The sequence below is a fragment of the Cavia porcellus genome, unplaced genomic scaffold (assembly GCF_034190915.1).
Source record: "Cavia porcellus strain 051 isolate PalLab524CR breed Dunkin Hartley unplaced genomic scaffold, mCavPor4.1 scaffold_6, whole genome shotgun sequence".
Lineage (NCBI taxonomy): Eukaryota > Metazoa > Chordata > Mammalia > Rodentia > Caviidae > Cavia > Cavia porcellus.
The window spans coordinates 40,483,583-40,501,376 of NW_026947489.1; the positions used below are offsets into that span (position 1 = coordinate 40,483,583).

General features: G+C 43.2%; 1 protein-coding gene across 2 annotated transcripts in view; it reads right to left on the minus strand.

Moving 5' to 3' along the window:
• Positions 1-17,544, minus strand: part of Adar (adenosine deaminase RNA specific) — a 28,662-nt gene extending 11,118 nt beyond the window's left edge. The window contains exons 1-6 of one of the 2 annotated variants that reach the window (XM_013158644.3): positions 17,338-17,544; positions 8,698-10,133; positions 6,246-6,429; positions 5,680-5,825; positions 5,050-5,188; positions 4,746-4,936 (exon numbers count right to left, since the gene is read on the minus strand). In XM_013158644.3, coding sequence (XP_013014098.2) covers positions 4,746-4,936; positions 5,050-5,188; positions 5,680-5,825; positions 6,246-6,429; positions 8,698-10,133; positions 17,338-17,352 — 2,111 coding nt within the window. In that variant the 5' untranslated portion in view covers positions 17,353-17,544. The remainder of the gene's footprint in view (positions 1-4,745; positions 4,937-5,049; positions 5,189-5,679; positions 5,826-6,245; positions 6,430-8,697; positions 10,134-17,337) is intronic. The other variant, XM_013158645.3, reaches the window with a different exon arrangement.
• Positions 17,545-17,794: the final 250 nt, after the last annotated feature.

Below are 17,794 nucleotides of genomic sequence, written 5' to 3' on the forward strand. Positions count from 1 at the left end.
GAGAGAGAGAGAGAGAGAGAGAGAGAGAGAGAGAGAGAGAGAGAGAGAGAGAGAGCAGAAAAAATGACAGGTATAACCAATAGAATTTAAGGATAGCTTGGCTGACGGAGGTGAAGGCATGGAGTTCTTGGTCTGAGCACCGAACAGTGATTTCATTTATTGAGACAGAATCCACAGTGGGAGAAGACTTAAAGATGGCAAAAACCAAGGGTTCTGCTTTGTGCTTGTCATGCTCAAGACATCTGGCTAAGTAGAAGCGACAAGGAAGCATCTTGTAAGAGGTATTTCTATTGTAGAGAAGTTTTGGGCTAGAGATACACTTAGCACTCTCCAGTAGTTCGATTATAAAAATCATGGAATCAGTAATGGTCACCAAGAGAAAGGAAAACACAGAGGACCCAGCATAATTCACATAAGGAAGTAACATAATTTACTGCATGTGGTAGCCAATAAACACCACTATGCATTAGCATTTCCCTTCTTACATAACTGTATAAGCAACCCTGACTCCCCAGGACAGCTGAGGCCAATGTCCTGTGTCCCCACAACATACTGCACATTGCTTCACATGGCAGATTCCTGCCCTGTACGTGGGTACATGTCTGCTGCACATGTGGGCAAAAATTTTTGTATCTTCAATTTAGCTCCTAAGAAGTTCTTACATTCTAGAGAAGCTGAGGCAGGAGGCTCACAAATTTGTGCACAGCCTGGGAAAGTCAGTGAGACCCTGTCTCACACTAAAACATAAAAAAGTCTGCACATGTAGCTCAGTGCAAAGCGCCTAGGTTCAATCCCGAGCACCTCTCCTTCTCCTCACCACCAAAGGAAGTTCTTCCATTCTGTGTGAATGGCTGACTTCAAGTCTCAGTAAAGAGGTATAGAAGATTTCAGAGAAGAGAAAGAAAAGGACTGAACATACCACATGGAGGAATCAGCTGAAAGCTAGAGGTGCAAGAAAAACCGAAAGAGGAACAGCTGAAGTGAGACTGTGATGCTTCCTCCCAGGTGGCTTCAACACAGGGCACAGACATTCTGCCCAAGGGGACGATGAGAGGCCTCTGTGGCCTCTTCTAACCTGAGAGTTTTAAATTGGGTGACTCTGATCAAAGGGCTAATGTTCTTATGATATTAAAAGTTCTACCTGCTACACCACTTAGGAGCAGCAATCAAAACAAACAAACAAACATACGAGCAAATCACAAAACAACCAAGCAAAGGAAAACTGCATAAAGACAAAGAAAGAGTTCACAGAAAAGGAAACGCAAATAACATACAAACATGAGTGGTATCATTTACTACTGACAACAAATTTAAAATAACAAAGCCCTGTTTTAATGAGCTCTTCTCTTTAATGACATGTTCAACTTAAAAATTAGATACAACACAACACAAATTCAAATGGCTGAGCATACAGTGAAAAGCACCCCTTCAATGTGTAAACATAATTTACCAGGCAAGGTTGAAGACAAAAACCCATGTGTTATTTCTGTGAATGTGCAGTTCATGTACATGTTCTCTGAGATTTCCTACAAAAAAGTTCTTACCTCCTAAGAAATTAGCCCTCTGGCTGTTGGGTACTGTGGCATTTCCCGGCCAGGGGCTCCTTCTACACGGACTGATTTTTGCATTACATTTTCCAGGCTTCTTTCTTTATATCCCATGTTTTGTGTGTTGATAGCAAAGGCTTTACTCAAAGATTCAAGGATTTACTCAATCTTTACTCAAAGATTCGAGAACATCACTACTTTCTATCTACTGATTTTATTTATTTCCCATTTCAGCCTTGGCTCTGTGGGAGTTCAGATGCAAAGAACAGGCAAAGCCTGAATCTGGCTGTTAAGGTGGACAGGCTCCCCACCCTTGCTGTCCCCTAGCACCACAATGATTTGAAGATCATGGTTACAGTGTCTAAAGTTCCCATCCTATCTAGGCTTTTAGGTGCTCCCATCTGATCCACTAAAGTGCTTTTCTAGCCAAAAACTAGTACAATTTTGGCGGGGGGAGGCGGGAGACACAGGGTCTGGCTACACAGCTCCGGCTGACCTTCAACTCACTGTGTAGCCCAGGCTGGCCTCACACTTGCAGCACTCCTGCTGTGGCAGTCTCCTAAGTGCTGAGATTATAGATTATAGGTATTATACCCAGCATTACAACATTTTTTAAAAATCTGTTAGGATCAATATGCCTTCTTACCCTTCTTTTTCTGAGCTTTCCTAGTTACTACTTATTTTTTATAATTATTTCAGAATCAATTTTTCCAGTTTCAAAATAAATTCTATTGCTGTTTTTATCAGGTTCTGGAAGCAGCTGCTGTCACATAAAATGGATTTTCCTGCACCAGGGTGTGGCTCTGGTAGACCAGCCCTTAACATGCTCAAGGTCTGAGGTTCAACCTCTGGCAGGTAAGGGGAAAAAAACCCCCAAGATTATCCTTGCTTATTGCTATATCCTGAGTCTTATTATTATTACTATTTTGCAATACTGGGGGTTGATCCCAGCACCTTCACACTAAGCTACATCCTCAGCCCGTTTTAGTTTTGAGATAGAATTTTGCTAAGTTGCCCAGGTTGGCCTTGAACTTGCATCTTGCCTCAGCCTCAACCTAGGTTAAATTACAGGCCTGTACCACAATACCTGGCTCTGTGAGCATCCTTGTACAAGTCTTTTTGTGGCCATTTCTTTCATTTTGTGGAGCAGTAAATTGCTGGATTTACCCTTGGAAGAGAGCTGATAAAAGTAAGGAATTACATAGTAATGTGTAAAAGCTGGCTTTGTTTGAATTTCCTTTAGTTTTCTTACAAGTAGACCAAGTATACAATCATATCATCTGCAAATAATGATGATTTTACATCCTTTTGCTTCTTCATATACTTACTTCTTTTTTAACTGGCACTGGCCAGTAATTCCTCAATAATATGCAATGAAGAGGACACTGGTATCTACATCTTCCTGCTAAATTTAATGAGAAGAGTCCTAGGTTCATCATTAAATAAGCTGCTGCATTTTGACTTTGGATGTGTATTTTTAACATGCTAAGGAGGATTTGATAATTTCTATTTTATTGATAATTTTTTAACCTGAATAGACATTCAATTTTATACACACCTTTTTAGAATCTCTAAAGACGATTACATGGTTTTTCTCCTTTATTAACAGGGTAAATAATAATAAACACCCTAACTTAGTCTAATCTGTGAACTGCACCGAGATATCATTCTTCACATTTTAGAATAGTAAACATAAGAATTTTGATAATACTGTGTGAGTCTGGGTGGAGCCAGACAAGAGCCATCACTGGGGGAAGAATAAACCGGTTATTGGAGGAAACCCTGGCATGTTTACAAAAACTCAATTGCTTATAAACATGTTATTCATTGTAGTCTTGTTTATAAGCAAGTCTGTAAATAATCCAAATGTTCATCAACAGGGACTGGCTAAATAGCAGTAAAGCTGTGCTCTGTAGCACTATCCTTTGCAGCTATATGAAAATACAGAGTGTTACGGTGACTCTTCCACACTATAGTCGTACAATATTCAAGCTGTCAGAAAATACCTATATGCATTTTTGTGTAAAAACTAGGGGGAGACGTCCTTGCCCACATTTATACAAAGATGCTTAGGAAAGATTCATAATGTAAAGTTCATGCATTTTGACTTGAGAAAGTATAAATATGACATGAGAGCTAGGCTTATGGGAGAATTGAGGGACTTTTACTATTTTTAATAGTCTATTACCTATATAAAAATTTTTTAAACAGAAAAATGTACACAATCCACAGCCCAGAAATTTCACTTGTAAAATGTACACTACAATTGTGCAGTGTAAGCCAAAACACACATACATGGACATTCATGGAGGATTTCTACTTGTGTAACCAAAACACCTGAATGTCACTGGAAGTTGCTGAAATAAATTATACTGGGGTGGGAGTAGCTTCCAAGGTAACAATAACATTGCACTTCTTAAAATTGGATGGTGGTGCTTGGATATCCACTTTAGAAAGGGTTTCAAATCTTTTATTTATTAGCCCTCCTCCTGTCCTGAGGAGTGAAACCAAGGTTTTTATATTAAGCTATATCTCTAGCCATTTCTTAGTTTTCTAATGTAGAAACAGGATTTCACAAGGTCTTTAAGTTACTCAGGCAGGGCTAAAACTTGAAATTTCTCCTACCTCAGCCTCCCACAGTGCTGGGATTACAGGATGTACCACTATGCCTGCCTTTTAACAGATAATTTAAAAACTGTAAGTATCTCTACAATGACTACTATGTGGCTGTTGGGTCTACATAAGCTGGTATGTAATGCTGTGAGAAACATTGGTAGGAAGTGTGGAACAGAAAATATGAGGCACGCTTATGTTTAAAAAAAGAAGGCTGAGGATGTAGTTCAGTGATACAGCATTTACCTAGCATGCACGAGAGGCCCGAGGTTTGTGCCACACCATGACAAAAAAAAAAAAAAAAAGAAAAGAAAAGAAAAGAAAAAAGAAGGGGAAACATTATGCACAGAAATTTTAGAAGGACTTATGTAACAGGACATGGGTCTGGGGAAAGAAACTAGAAATCCGGGACAGAAATGAGGATTTTCACTGGTACTTTCTCAGTGAGTTTAAAGCTCACCCGTGTCTGCTGAGAGGCAATGCCCACACAGCTAGACCACTCACCTTGACTGGCCCCTCCTGTGCAGATGGCTAATGCACACGCCCCAGGGTATGGGCCATCCCCACCCAGCATGGGACACTCACTTTGGCTCATGAGGAGGTCCGGACTGGTCGATTAGCTTGAACTCGGCAGCGAAGCCATGCGAGCGGGCATACTCCAGCAGGCCGCCCACAGGGTTGGTGTTCAGGTACCTGACGAGCTCGCCAATCCGCCGGATGTTGTTGGGCACCCCAGACTCCAAGGTATCAAGTGATTCAGAGTTTGTATCTCCAGACTAGAAGAGAATTAGCCAAAGAAGAACCAGAATCATATCGGGAAACTAAGGGAATCACAGGTCATCCCATCACGCTCAGCTGCTAAACCTGGGAACGGCAGGAAAACGCCCACCTGGTTGTCAGCTGCATTGGTGGCTTCCTCATGCAGGGCTTTCATGGCTTCCTCTGCAGCCATCTGCTTTGCCACCTTCTTGCTGGGGGCGCTCACAGTGGGGAAAGTTTGAGCTCCAACTGCAACACAGTACTGGAACCTGACAGGAAATGAAGGAAAAGACATTGAAGGAGTGGATTGAGATACGTCTGACTAGTCAGGCTGAGTGCCTTTGCTGTTTGTCACTTCACTCACAGCCAGTGCTCCCACCACCTCCTGCCCCCAGTGGTCTTAGCTTGCCTAACCCCATTCAATATGCAAATTTTGAACCTAGGGCCTTGTACATGTTAAGCAAAGACTACCACAAAGCTACAATAGGCCACTTTTCTGGCACACAAAAGTCTATAGATGCTTAAACACAGCTGCTCAGGCAGGACCTGTGCCATCTCTTCCTATCAACGGTGACCTCAAAGCTGGGAGCCTCTCTAATGCTTGCTCCTTTGAACTCCTAATCTCAGTCTCTCTGCTTTACAGGCAGTGATGAGGCCCTGAAAGGGCCCTCCCTTTTCCATACTGAAACAGGAGAAACTGCTCACTAGGTCATCTGCCACCTCTGAGGAGAAAAGGAAAATTAATGGCACACAGACATACTTGGGGTCGTGTGCGGGTCCTTCTTTGGACAGAAGACGGAATTCACAGGAGTTCCCCAATTTGTGCATGCATTCCAGCAATGTCGTGACAGGGCTCTTCCCAGAAAACAAGGATGAGGCTGAATGGGTGGGGGGCTGGGGTTCTGTCTAAAGAAAATGAGAGACAAGAAGAAAACACAAAACAAAAAAATAAATACAAGAAAATACTCGTCAGTCCAGCACAGCAGAAAGGGTGTGATGGGAGAATTTCTTGTGGATAGCATAATGTGGGGAGCTGGCTGTCCACAGGAAGGGGGCTGCTAAGGATTTCCAAGGCGTGGAAGGATTGGAAGGTTATTCTCCCAGAGAGGTCAGGGAACCTTCAGGTCTCTTTTGTACACTGTGGAAATACAGTCAGCTTGGGATGGGAGCAAAAAAGGAGCTGCCTGTGGAGGAAAGGTAAGATGGATGCTGCCTCAGAAAGGCAGTGACACTCTACTCTTGGAGCACTTCCAGGGCCAGTTAAAACCCTGATGCATCCCCGACATCAACCTTGAAAGGATGTCCCCAGGAGGGCTGGACACCTACCTTCTCTAATTCCATCTCGGTGGAACACAGGGATATATCTTCGGGCTTTCCACTGTCCTGAGCTTTGGCTTCCCGAAGCAGAATTGTCATGGCTTTCATGGCTGCGTCCTGCTTTGCCACTTTCTTGCTGCCAGCTTCAGCTGGGGGAAACTCTCGGCCACCGATGACAACCTGGTATTTAAATCTTGGTGGAAAGCAATCAGTGTGTGAACCCTAGGCTTCTGCTCTTTCTAAAGCAGTGTCTACCCCAGAATGCTCCACTGTACTAAGGGCCTTTTGACTTGCACAGGAGCTGCAGGGGAGGACCAGGACCTCCTATCACTTTGGAAAACCAGCCTGTCCCATCTTTTATCTTGGTGAAGTTGGGGTGGGGAATCAAACACAGGGCCTCATGAACGCTAGGCAAGTGCTTGATCTACCACTGAGCTACATCCTCAGCCTATTTTATTTTTTTAAATTTTGAGACAAAGTCTCATTGAGTTGTTCAGGCTGGCCCTGAACCTGGGATCCTCCTGCCTCTACCTCCTCAGTGGTTGGAACACAGGCATGTGTCATCATTCCTAGATTATAGTTTCTTTTTGGGAACAAAAGCAACTAATGACTCCATATGGCTCAGTGAAGCAAGCTCAGCAGAGCAAGCTCAGCAACAGGAGAGTGATATAAAACTTGCTCGGGGGAAACTTACTATCTCTTAGCCATAAAATACAATAAAGTCTATATAAGAGGTGAGGGGTAAAATCAGCATTATGGTCCTGTCAACAACTATGTCTCCAGCCTAGACCAACTATGTTAGACTGGCCTCTTCAAGGGAGAGCCTCAAAGAGAGCAAAGGGCTAGACATGCAGCTCAGTGGGAGGATGCTTGTTTACCATGCACACAGCCTTGGGCTCAACCCTAGCACTGCAACACATAGCAAAGGTATTGTACAGCCCAGCCTCACATACCTGACACCTGGCCCTTATCTGAGACCTCACAACCTGGAGGGGGCACAAGGGATGCTGGATATGGGAGGAACAACAGCAGACTACTAGAGCAGGGTACAGGGACCATAACCTGCCCTGAGAGTACAATACTTTCAGAGCTTGTTTTGAGTCATCCTAGAGCTCTCATTTATACCAAACCTGAGAAGAATGAATCTTCCTTCACAACACAAAAAACATTTGTTCTAGGCCTCTGGACTGGTCACTTTAGTTCAAGCTTTTCAATTCTTTGGCAGATCTAAGATTTCATTTAGAAAAATAGGTCAAATTTTTGGTCTCCTAAGTCTCCTGAAGTACTTGAACATGGTATCAAGTATTCTGAAATATGTGGATACAGAATCGTTTCTTATAGCTGACATCCAAAAAACTACTAAACACAAAATCTATGGCTTGAGGATGTGGGGAAAGAAAGTGAATGCCAGCCACCCAAAGCTCTTTCCCAGAGACAAACCAGCCCTTGCCTTGCCAGCTTTTAGGCTGATTTACCCTCTTTTCTTAACAGTTTCCCTGCAATGCTAAGTTGGTGTCATGAAGGTAGTTTAGACAAGAATTAGAGCCATGGCTGGGAATCTTACCCCAAGAAACACAGCCATGTAAATAAACACAGAAATATCTTGGTCAATGACATTTCAGACAGACCACATATACAATGGCGGTCCCATAAGATTACATTGCCTGGTGGTGTGGCTGTGTCCGTTTGTCTCCATGTTTGCACAATAATGACACTGCTTAAAAAAAAACACATCTGTCACAATGTCCCACTACTGTTAAGTAACACATGACCATGTAAAGGTTGGTGTCACCTTCAGTGGTTCTCTAGCTGCACCCTGCGGCCAGTGTCAGTGTCTGCCAGGCCTTTTGCGGCTCCTTTCTGAGCCCACCTATCTTCTTCAATCTGTCTCTGACCTATGGGACCATCTAATGTAAGTTTGGTCAGTTGTCTAAGTTGGGGAACTTCTGATTCTTTAGCTCAAGAGCAGCAGCAAGGGCTGGCCCACCTATCTGTACAGAGATGGAGCATAAAATTAGAACCATACCTTTACCAGGCAGACAGGCAGGCATACATTGCCCCACCGCCCTCTCCCTGCTTGCTTTACTGTCAGCACAGCCACCCTCATTCAGTGTGTGCAGCTTGCACCAGCCAACCCGCACCTATTCCTGTCTCAGGAACTTAGCTTGGAGGGAGAGAGTTCAATCTCCTGTCTCATGTCTGGATACCTTAGGAGGCAGGCATGACACAGATGCAAGAAAGCCAATTATGGCTAGAGAAGTATTTCAACCAATGCACAGCCAAGATGCTGGCCAAATCCCTGCTCATCATCTGGAGAAGGGCCAAGGCAAAGTGATTTAGCCAAAAGGCAGAAAAGGAAGAGGAAAGAAGCCACCAAAAGTCCCTGCTCACAAGTCAGCTGAGACTGCATTCAGAGGTGAATCCCTGACCCCAACACGAGGCACAGTTCCTGGGCTCTTACCGAGGTTCATGGGATGGTCCACTCTGCTCTACGAGGTTGAACTCACACGTCTGACTAGCGAACTGTGCATACTCTAACAGCCCGCTGATGGGGTTCTTCAGCTGACACTCTGTCAGTTTCTTGTAGGGTGAACACCGTGGTAAGCCAGGGCTGTAGAAGGAGGGCATCTCCATGATGGCTCGAAACTCACCTGGTGCTGCACGGATACTGTTCAAGTCATCTGGGATGTCATCTGTGGCCCACTGACCGTTTTCAAAGTCAACATACCCTGCTTTGGAGGGGTTATTGTGATAAAATGATGGTTTCAGTCTCATTGGTCCTGGCCGAGCCTCTTCTCTACTTTCTAACTTCACGTCAGGTTCCTGCCTATTCTCCACTTTTGCTGTGGCCATGATGTTGTTTGACGCATCCGATGGGGATAAGTGACAGTTGGGGAGCGTGGCATTTGTTTTAGTCTCAGAGACAGCAGGCAGAGTGGCTGCAGGAACACTGTGTGAATTTCTCCTGATTTGCATCTTCTCACGTTTCTTGTCTGTCAAATACCATATGGGAGGTGTTGCCCCTTGCCTGTAGACATCTCCCTGCCTCTCCAAGTCCATCAGCACTGCATTCACATCTCGGGCTTTGGTGAGGCCAATATTTTTAGCCAGATTCAGGGCAGAGGAGTTAGACACATTGAATAGGTAGTTGCAGATTTTCTCCTTGATCTCAGCCATGTCAAAAGGCTCAGGAGAATTTTCTAAGTTGGATGTGGAGTTTTCGTCTTCAGCTTCCAAACTGGGCTTTGGGTTTGAAGATCCCAGGCTGTGACTATGTGGTCTCACAACATCACAGGGCTTATTCTGGGCCTGAGCTGAGGCTGCAATGCTCCACAAAGGGGGTGTTCCTGTTTTCTTCTGCAGCTTACCCTGCTTTGCCAGGGAGTACAAAACCTGATTGACTTCCTTTTTCGGCACCCTGAGCTTCCTAGCCAGATCACGTGCTGTGGTGGCTGACTGTTCTCCAAGCTCCTCTAAGAGCTTTAAGATCTTTTGCTCCCGATCCTGGTTGATGTTCAGTTTCTGGAATTGTGAGGAAAGTCCATCAACACCTCTCCATGGCACTCTGCCGTATGCTGAAGGAAACTGGGATCCTACCTGGAATCCTGGATTTCGGAAAGGTGTGATCTTGGGTACACCCCTAATCTCTAGTTGTCTGTCTCCAGCAGGTGGTCCTGGATACCCTGGCGGGAGTCCTGGGAGTAATGGTGGTGGTATTGGCAGTAATGGTATCTGTTTTCCAGGCAGGGGCACTTCCGGAAGCCTGCCCCTGAGAAACTCTATTTGCTGAAGTCGGAAATTGTCAAGGTATGATCCTGGCCCCGACAGCTGCTGTGGGGCCTTGTTATGTTCATGGTCCTGGCGGGGGTGGGAACAGTGTCTGTGGAGGGAACAGCCCTGTGAGACAAGATGAAGGAAGAAAGTGAACAGGGTTGCGGTGGTATGCTGGGAGGCCCCCTACCCCTGCCCATAAAGCTGCTCTGATGCCTAGTTAGGGTGACTCAGTCCCTTCAGAAGCACTGACTAGGGGTCACCAATGGGAAATGGAGCAGGAGACAGTCCACAGGGCTCCCAATGGCACACAGAGCTTCGGCTCTCTCAGCACAGATTCTCTATGACCTAACTTCTTCTCTCCCCTCAACAGAATTCAGGTGGCCAAGAAGGACCAACCTCCAAAATTCTTGTAAAAATCAGAAAAATAAATAAATGGTTGTTGTGAAGATAATCAAAGCAGAACTATAAAAATGGCAAGAGAGCTGAACTAAGGAATCAGCAAGATCACCCTTAAGTCAGGTTGCCCATCCCCAAATCCTCTTGTCTTTGAAATGTCACCCAGCTGGTTGTAGTAGTACATGGCTGTGATCGCAGTACTTACGAGGCTGAGGCAGGAGGATTGATGCAAGATTAAGAACAGCCTGAGCTACACAGTGAGTTCAATGTTAGCTTCAACTACATAGTGAGACTGTGGCTCAAAACAAACAAACAAACAACAACAATAAATCCCCCCAAAACACACACACACAAAACCCCAAACTGTCACCTGGATGACTGTGATAAAACAAATGTCAGGTAGTCCACAGTGCATTATGCCAATTTTGGTCATGAAGGTGCATCATTGTAGGTGTATAATACATATGTTTATTTTTTAGTAATAAACTCATAATATTTAGTAAATAACTCATAATGTTTCTATTATGAGTTAATTTTATGAGTTTTACTAAACAGTAAGTACTTAACAGGAAAAAACATCAAAAAGCAAAATTCTGAATTTTTAATATTTATTGTTTATAAAAAAGCATCCAAATTTTCAACACCAATTGTTTTTCGATATACAAAATCTAAAAAAAAACCAACAGAATTAAATTTCTATATGAACTACAATAAAAATACCAATAGAACTCTGAGAAAAAAACAACCTTAACTTCCATTATCACACCTAAGGCAGTCTTCACACAACAATACATTCCATACGTGTGCATTGCTTACACTGACAGCACATGCGTTTTGCTTTCCTAGCTTTTTTGTCCTAAGAGGACATCCTTGACAGCTTGCTGGTCTCACTGTTTTTTGTTTTTTTTCTGGAAGATTCTTATTATATAATATGTAGTTAACAGGAACATAAATTACGAATAAAATAAAGTATCAAATTCTTAATATGTACCGTGTGTTTAGAATAAACATCAACAAGTTCACATCAGCTGTGTACTTGCTTACAAAACCTGTAAGATAATATCAGGCATAAATTCCTATGTGAACTGCAGTGAAAATACCAACAGAACTGAACAACAAAAATAATCTTTGCTTCAATTGTCACACCCAAGGCTATCTTCACACATGACAACTGCACGTTCCACGCACATATCTCACTTACACTAACAGCACTTGTTTAGCTTTCCTTTCCTGTGTGGCAGGTATTCTTGTCACCTCTCATGTATATAGGAGCTAATATATTGAACTTTTCAATATATGAGGAGCTTCATAATATATTGTACAATATGCATATAGCAGGAAAATACAGTAATAAAATATCAAATATGTAATGAGTCTTAGAATCAACATCAAGACTTTCGCATCAACTATTTATTTGCTTACAATACCTAAAAGATAACATCAGAAATAAAAACCTATCTGAGGGGCTGGGGATTTAGCTCAGCGGCATAAGCATCTGCCTTGCAAGCAGACGGACATGAGTTCAATCCCCAGTACCGATTAAAAAAAAAAAAAAAACCTATCTGAACATCAATGTAAATACAAACAAGTCTACCATAGAAATCAGCTTTGCTTCAACAGTCAATCACAAGGCAGTCTTCATAAATGAAAACTTCATGTTTCATGCACAAGTATCACTTGCACCAATAGCATGTATTATGTCCTTTTGTTTTCCTGTTCTTTCTTATAGGTCACAGTTGACACTTTTTGGTATTCCTGTTGTGTAATAGGTCTCCATGATGCTGTACCAGCATGTTCTGTCAGCTGACCAGTGTGCTTCACAGTTGTATTTTTTGCTGTAGTTCCTTGGGCAGAAGCATTTTGTTCTTACTCTGCTGTAAATAGTTTCTTATGAATCCTAGTCCGAATCTTCTAAGAAAATTTCTTTGGGATATTGTGCACTTGTTATTTTCTTTATAAACTCTCTTAACTATTTATACCACATGTTTAAGATTGAATAAAACACAATCATCGTCCAATGCTTTGTGTTTCGAGTGACATCACAGTTGCTGCACAACTCATTCACAACATTTACTCTACCATGGGTTTTGTTGTAGGAAGTTACCATCTCAGGCTTCCACTTTGTCCTGGTTCCCTATCAATATTTCCATCATGGTGCAATGTTGACATCAGTAGTATCATTTTTCTTTGCCATATCTCTCTGAAATCCAAAGATTATACTATACAGTTGTTCTGAAATTGCAATATTTCATTTGGAGTTTCTGCTTTGTTCCTGCACACCATTGAGTGTTTATAAAAAAGCATCCTGGCCAACTTTTGCTGTTAGCAAATGCAGCATCAACTGGAAACTGGTAAACCACTGTCGAATATCACTTTCCAATTAGTTTGGGAGGTGGGAGTAGCAAGCCTTAAATTTCTAAATTGAAAGCATAATACATCCTCACATCTTCAAGGGTATAATTTTTTATGCTATACTTTGAAGATTTTTTTTGACATATACTGCATAAAGGTACAGCGCCATGAAATGCTGCAATACATGTTCATCGATAGTGATGTATTCATTACTGTGTAAATTGCTTGACAACTACCCACAAATCTCTCCAACAATCAGTGAATAGCAGCCAGATTATCAGTTATTTTGTCATCAAACCTAGGCAGTTTGGAAGGAAATCAAATGTCCTCAGTGTCATTGTTATTTTACAAAGCTCAAACCCACACCATCACTTTTCCATAAGTCACTTACATTCCTGTGATAACCATGAGAAAGCCCTAATAAGTACAGCAGATGTATGAAAGCTTTCAGTTAAACTAGTGAGGTGTCATAATAAACATAATGTTGAATATGGCTATTGCTGTATACAGAATGTTTTACTTGTATTTCAATTTCACATCTTGTAGCATTTCACTTATTACAAAAAATTTCCACCACTGAAGGTCAGTACCGGTATTCCATCCAACAGGTTTCACCCCTGCAGAGATAGATCCTCACTGTATTTTTGGACCTAATTCTAGTTCCATCTGGTGGCATGACCATTTTGTGCCATTTCAACTGGTCAAATATGTACGCACATTGTTATTTCCTTCATCACCTCTACCAAGGATGTCTGCATTCCTTTATTGGATAATTATTGGGTTCATTTCACCTTCACAGAACCTTTGGCTCACATGGCAATGTCAAACTCATATCTTCATTTTTCATGCATACATCCCTTGATGATTCACTTATGAACTCTTCCAAAGCTTGTAAATCTGGTTCTTCACATGGCATTGTACTGAACTGGGATATTTTTACCACTGAAGTCAAAATAACCTGACGTTCCATGATGGTAAAGTACAAGTTTACATAGAACAATAGTGTGGGTATATTTTACCCCCCACAATGCTGATACAAAGATGTAAAACCTATTAGATGGAGCATAAATGTGGGTAAAAATCCCAGTTTGACACTTCTGCACACGTGCACACACCTTGCCATTCTCCTATCAAGTGAGTAAACACAAATATTGCTTCCTGTATCCCCCAGGCACAGCTACTCAGACAAGATGCACAGTTGGCTACTATTATGCTAAAATACAAATTTACAGTAGAAAACTATGGAACAAATTTTTCTTTCTTAATGTTATATCCTGTGGTTAACTAAATGACTCTCCAATCCCCATCGTGGTCTTCCAGGCTATAAGAAAAATATAACAGAATGATTTACAAAAGGCAAAGGGCTGCAGGCCCTCAGAGACCAATCTGTTGGCATACCAGGAGGACCAGAATTCAGTTTTACAGAACACCAAGCCACTGAGAAACATTTATGCACTACCCACTGGACAGGGTTCAGATAGGAGGTGCTCATAGGATTAGCAGGTCAGGTAGTACCTTGCTTCCTTTATCTGGGGCTTGCACACCTCAGAGCAAGTCCCATGTTTATGTCTCCTTCTCTAACCACTCTGAAGGCTGCAAGGAAGCTGTGTCCTTTTAACAATTTCAGTTATGTATTCCTCACACTCCATCACAGTGACAGAATTTGAATGTTCTTGGCAGTCTCTCTCGGGAGATTCTGGCCATGTGGTCCCCTAAGTTTTTTGCCAGTGACCTCTACCTCCACCTTCCTGCTACTGGTTGTCTTGTGCAGGTGTTCCTTGAATGCCACTATTGCTCTAACTTAGGCTACCACCACGTCCCTCAAACCCTGAACTTTCCAGTGGCTAGTAAAGATATTTTGGAAAGAACCAGGTAGGTCTGCCATTCTTGTGCAAAAGCAGCCACATGTGATTCATAAAACTTTATTAACTGTTTACCATGAGACTTATTATAAAAACATGTACAGTGCTGGATTTGGCTGTGGACTGTAGACTGCTGACCCTTGCTCTTTTTTAGATGATTTCCCTGATACATCTACAACTTCCATTGTTAACTCTACTGAGGACTGCTCCTCATATGTGCCCTGCCACTTTTATTTCTTCCCCATTCTGGCCTGATACACTCCTTATCATGCCTTGAGCTCATGATCAGTGAGCTTGATTTCATCCACCCCACAAATTAAGCTAGCCCTCTTACGTAACTCAAACCTGTATGATCTCTACTGACTACAACCTGCACTTTGGCCAGAGGCTTAAAACCTGAATTTCCAACTCCCTAGTTAGATATGATACCCTGCCATTATCTCAAATGCTCATATGCTGAACCAAATTAATTTGTCCTTCAAAGGTAGCCCCCTCTCCTGTTGTTATTACTGTTGATGGCATTCTCTGCTTATTACAGTTAGAAATCTGAGTCATCTCTTGTTGCCTGTCTGTTTGCTGTCTCCATCTTCCAAGGCCTACCCAGGTAGCTGCAAAGGCCTGTCTTGTCTACCACCTCTGAATTGTCTCTGGAATGTCTTCCAGTTTATTATCACAGAGGTCCCTCTCCTTGAATACCTGTAACAGCACATACTTCTATCAAAGCTACTCAATTTTAAAACATGACAACGGCACACATAGACTATAGTATATCTGCAAGATAATTAATAACATCAGGTGCCCTAAACTCATCAGGTGCCCTACACTCAACTCCACTCCTAATCTTCACAGCAAAGTACTGATGGGCTTGTTACTGACTCTACAGTGAGTGCCAGGGGAAAAGGAATTATATAGCGTAGTCACCTTTGCTTCCCTAGCACCCGGTGCAAAGTTGACAGTGAACCAACATCTGTGGAATTAATGGCTGCATGAACAAGATGTCCCTACACATGCAATCACATCTCTTTCTCCTCTTATGCATCCTGTGCCCCATGATGCTAGAAGCAGAAGTGACGTAGACAGAGTACTCAGTCCACAGAACTGAATTTTGAGAACTTTAGGGATTTTTCTGATTAGCTCTTAAAAGTAACCTTGAAAGGCTGAGGATTTAGCTCAGCGGCATAAGGACCTGCCCTGCAAGTGTGTAGTTGTAAGTTTCATCCCTGGTACCCAAATAAATAAATAAATAAGTAACCCTGGAAAAAGAACTCTGTTTTGGGACAGTGTGGTGGCACACTGGTTGCAATCCTAGCACTTGGGAGGCTGAGGGAGGAGGAAGTCATGTGTTTGAGGCCCACGTTGGGTACATAATGAGTTCAAGGCCAGCCTGAATTACATAGGGTAACCCTGTCTCAAAAAAACAAAACATAACTAAACAAAAAGTAAAAACTACAACAACAAAACAATGAAAACTCCAACTTTGTTTGAAGGTGGTTAAAGTCAATTTTTAGCTAAATCATTTCTAGACTTAAACTGCTGCTCTAGCCAAAATCTAACAAGCACTTGAGTGTTCACCTTTGAAAGAACTGAGAAAGTTACATTCGTACTGTGGAACAACATTCACAGGGCTTTTATAAATACGTGATAGGAGTATGTTAAATAAAACAAAAAAGGCGACTAAATGTCTGTTACAATCTCTTCTACTGTAAACAAAGGGAGTACCTCATGGATAGACACACAACACATAGGATAAATAGAGGAAAAAAAATGATCCATTAACAGCTATTTTAGGAGACATTAGGAGTAGAGAGAATGGAATTAATTTTGTGCTTCCTACCCTCCAGGGTTTTTGAGTTCCTAAAAACCAGCCCCACTTGAACACAGTCATGTGGACAGCCACTGAAAGGTGGTCATTCCTGAAATCCTTAAGGTCATTTCTCTCGCACTTCTTGTCTGTTTACTGAGCAAACTGGGTAACAAGTCATCTAACATTCACTGCGTCTAAAAATTTTCAACTTTTCTATTGCTGGTCAAGACAGAAGCTCCTTGCCTCTACAACCGGGTCTCCGAAAGTAACACGCTGGTGGCTCTAATCCCGCTAAAGAAGGATTTTTTAAAAATACACATTAATAATATGTAACCACTTTAAACTTGAGGTGTACATATAGTGAAGTTTACAAATAGTGAAGTTTACCCTTTTAACGTAGCCTGCGTTTTAACAACCAAGATGCACAACACTGCCACTTCCCCCGGAAGTTTCCTAGGGGCCTGAGCGGTCAGTCACGTCCCTTCACACAGCCCTGGCACCCACGGATCTCCCTTCCTCCCTACAGCTTTGTTTTTCACAATGGCATATGCGTGTGCGCACATCTGAAGCCTCTTTAGTCTGCCTTCAGCTCAGCACCTTGCATTTGGATGTGCGCGGGGTTGCTTCCAGGACCACCATTTGTGTTTTCCGGTTTTAGCTATCCTGGATAAAGCTGTTGTACACTTTCTCCTCAGTTATATGAGCTGGTTTTAGTTTCTGATGGCTCTCTGGAGGTGCAAAGGGTGCTGGAAAGGCGCCTAAGTGTGAAAGCTGAGCCAGCGGAGCCGGGGAGGCGGGAGAGGGAACGGGTCTGTGGCTGGGACACGGCCCAGTCCCCATACATGGAGGGGCGGGTGGGTCCCAGCTCCGGTGCCGGCCCAGCGGAGCTAGGGAGGAGAGTCGCCCCGCTTACCTGCCGCGGGTCCATGGCACACACCCGCCGTGCATCGCCCTGCACCCGAAGTCTGCGTGGGCGGCAAGATGGCTCGAGCTCAATTTCGGTTTCGTTTCCTAGAAAAGCCGGCCTCCGCAGTTTCACGGGAGGAGGAGTTTGGGCTGAGCAACGCAAGACCAACACTCGCGCCGCACTCTCCACCTCCAGCCTGCTGAGGCCTCCTAGCGTCAGGCCTCGGTGCCCTAAACCCCGGCCCAACCCAGCCCAGGCCGGATCCTGAGCAAGGCGCAGTCCTCCCTCTCCCCAAGCCGGCCCTGACCGTGGCCTCAGATAGGGATTGGACTGTGTCTTTGAATGACGAACGTCTGCTTGCTTGGTGGACTTCTTGGCAGGATTCTCACCCTGTTACAAACTGAGGCAGGTGTTTCCAGCCAGACAAAGTAAACTGCAAGGGACAATGCAAGACCTACATCAC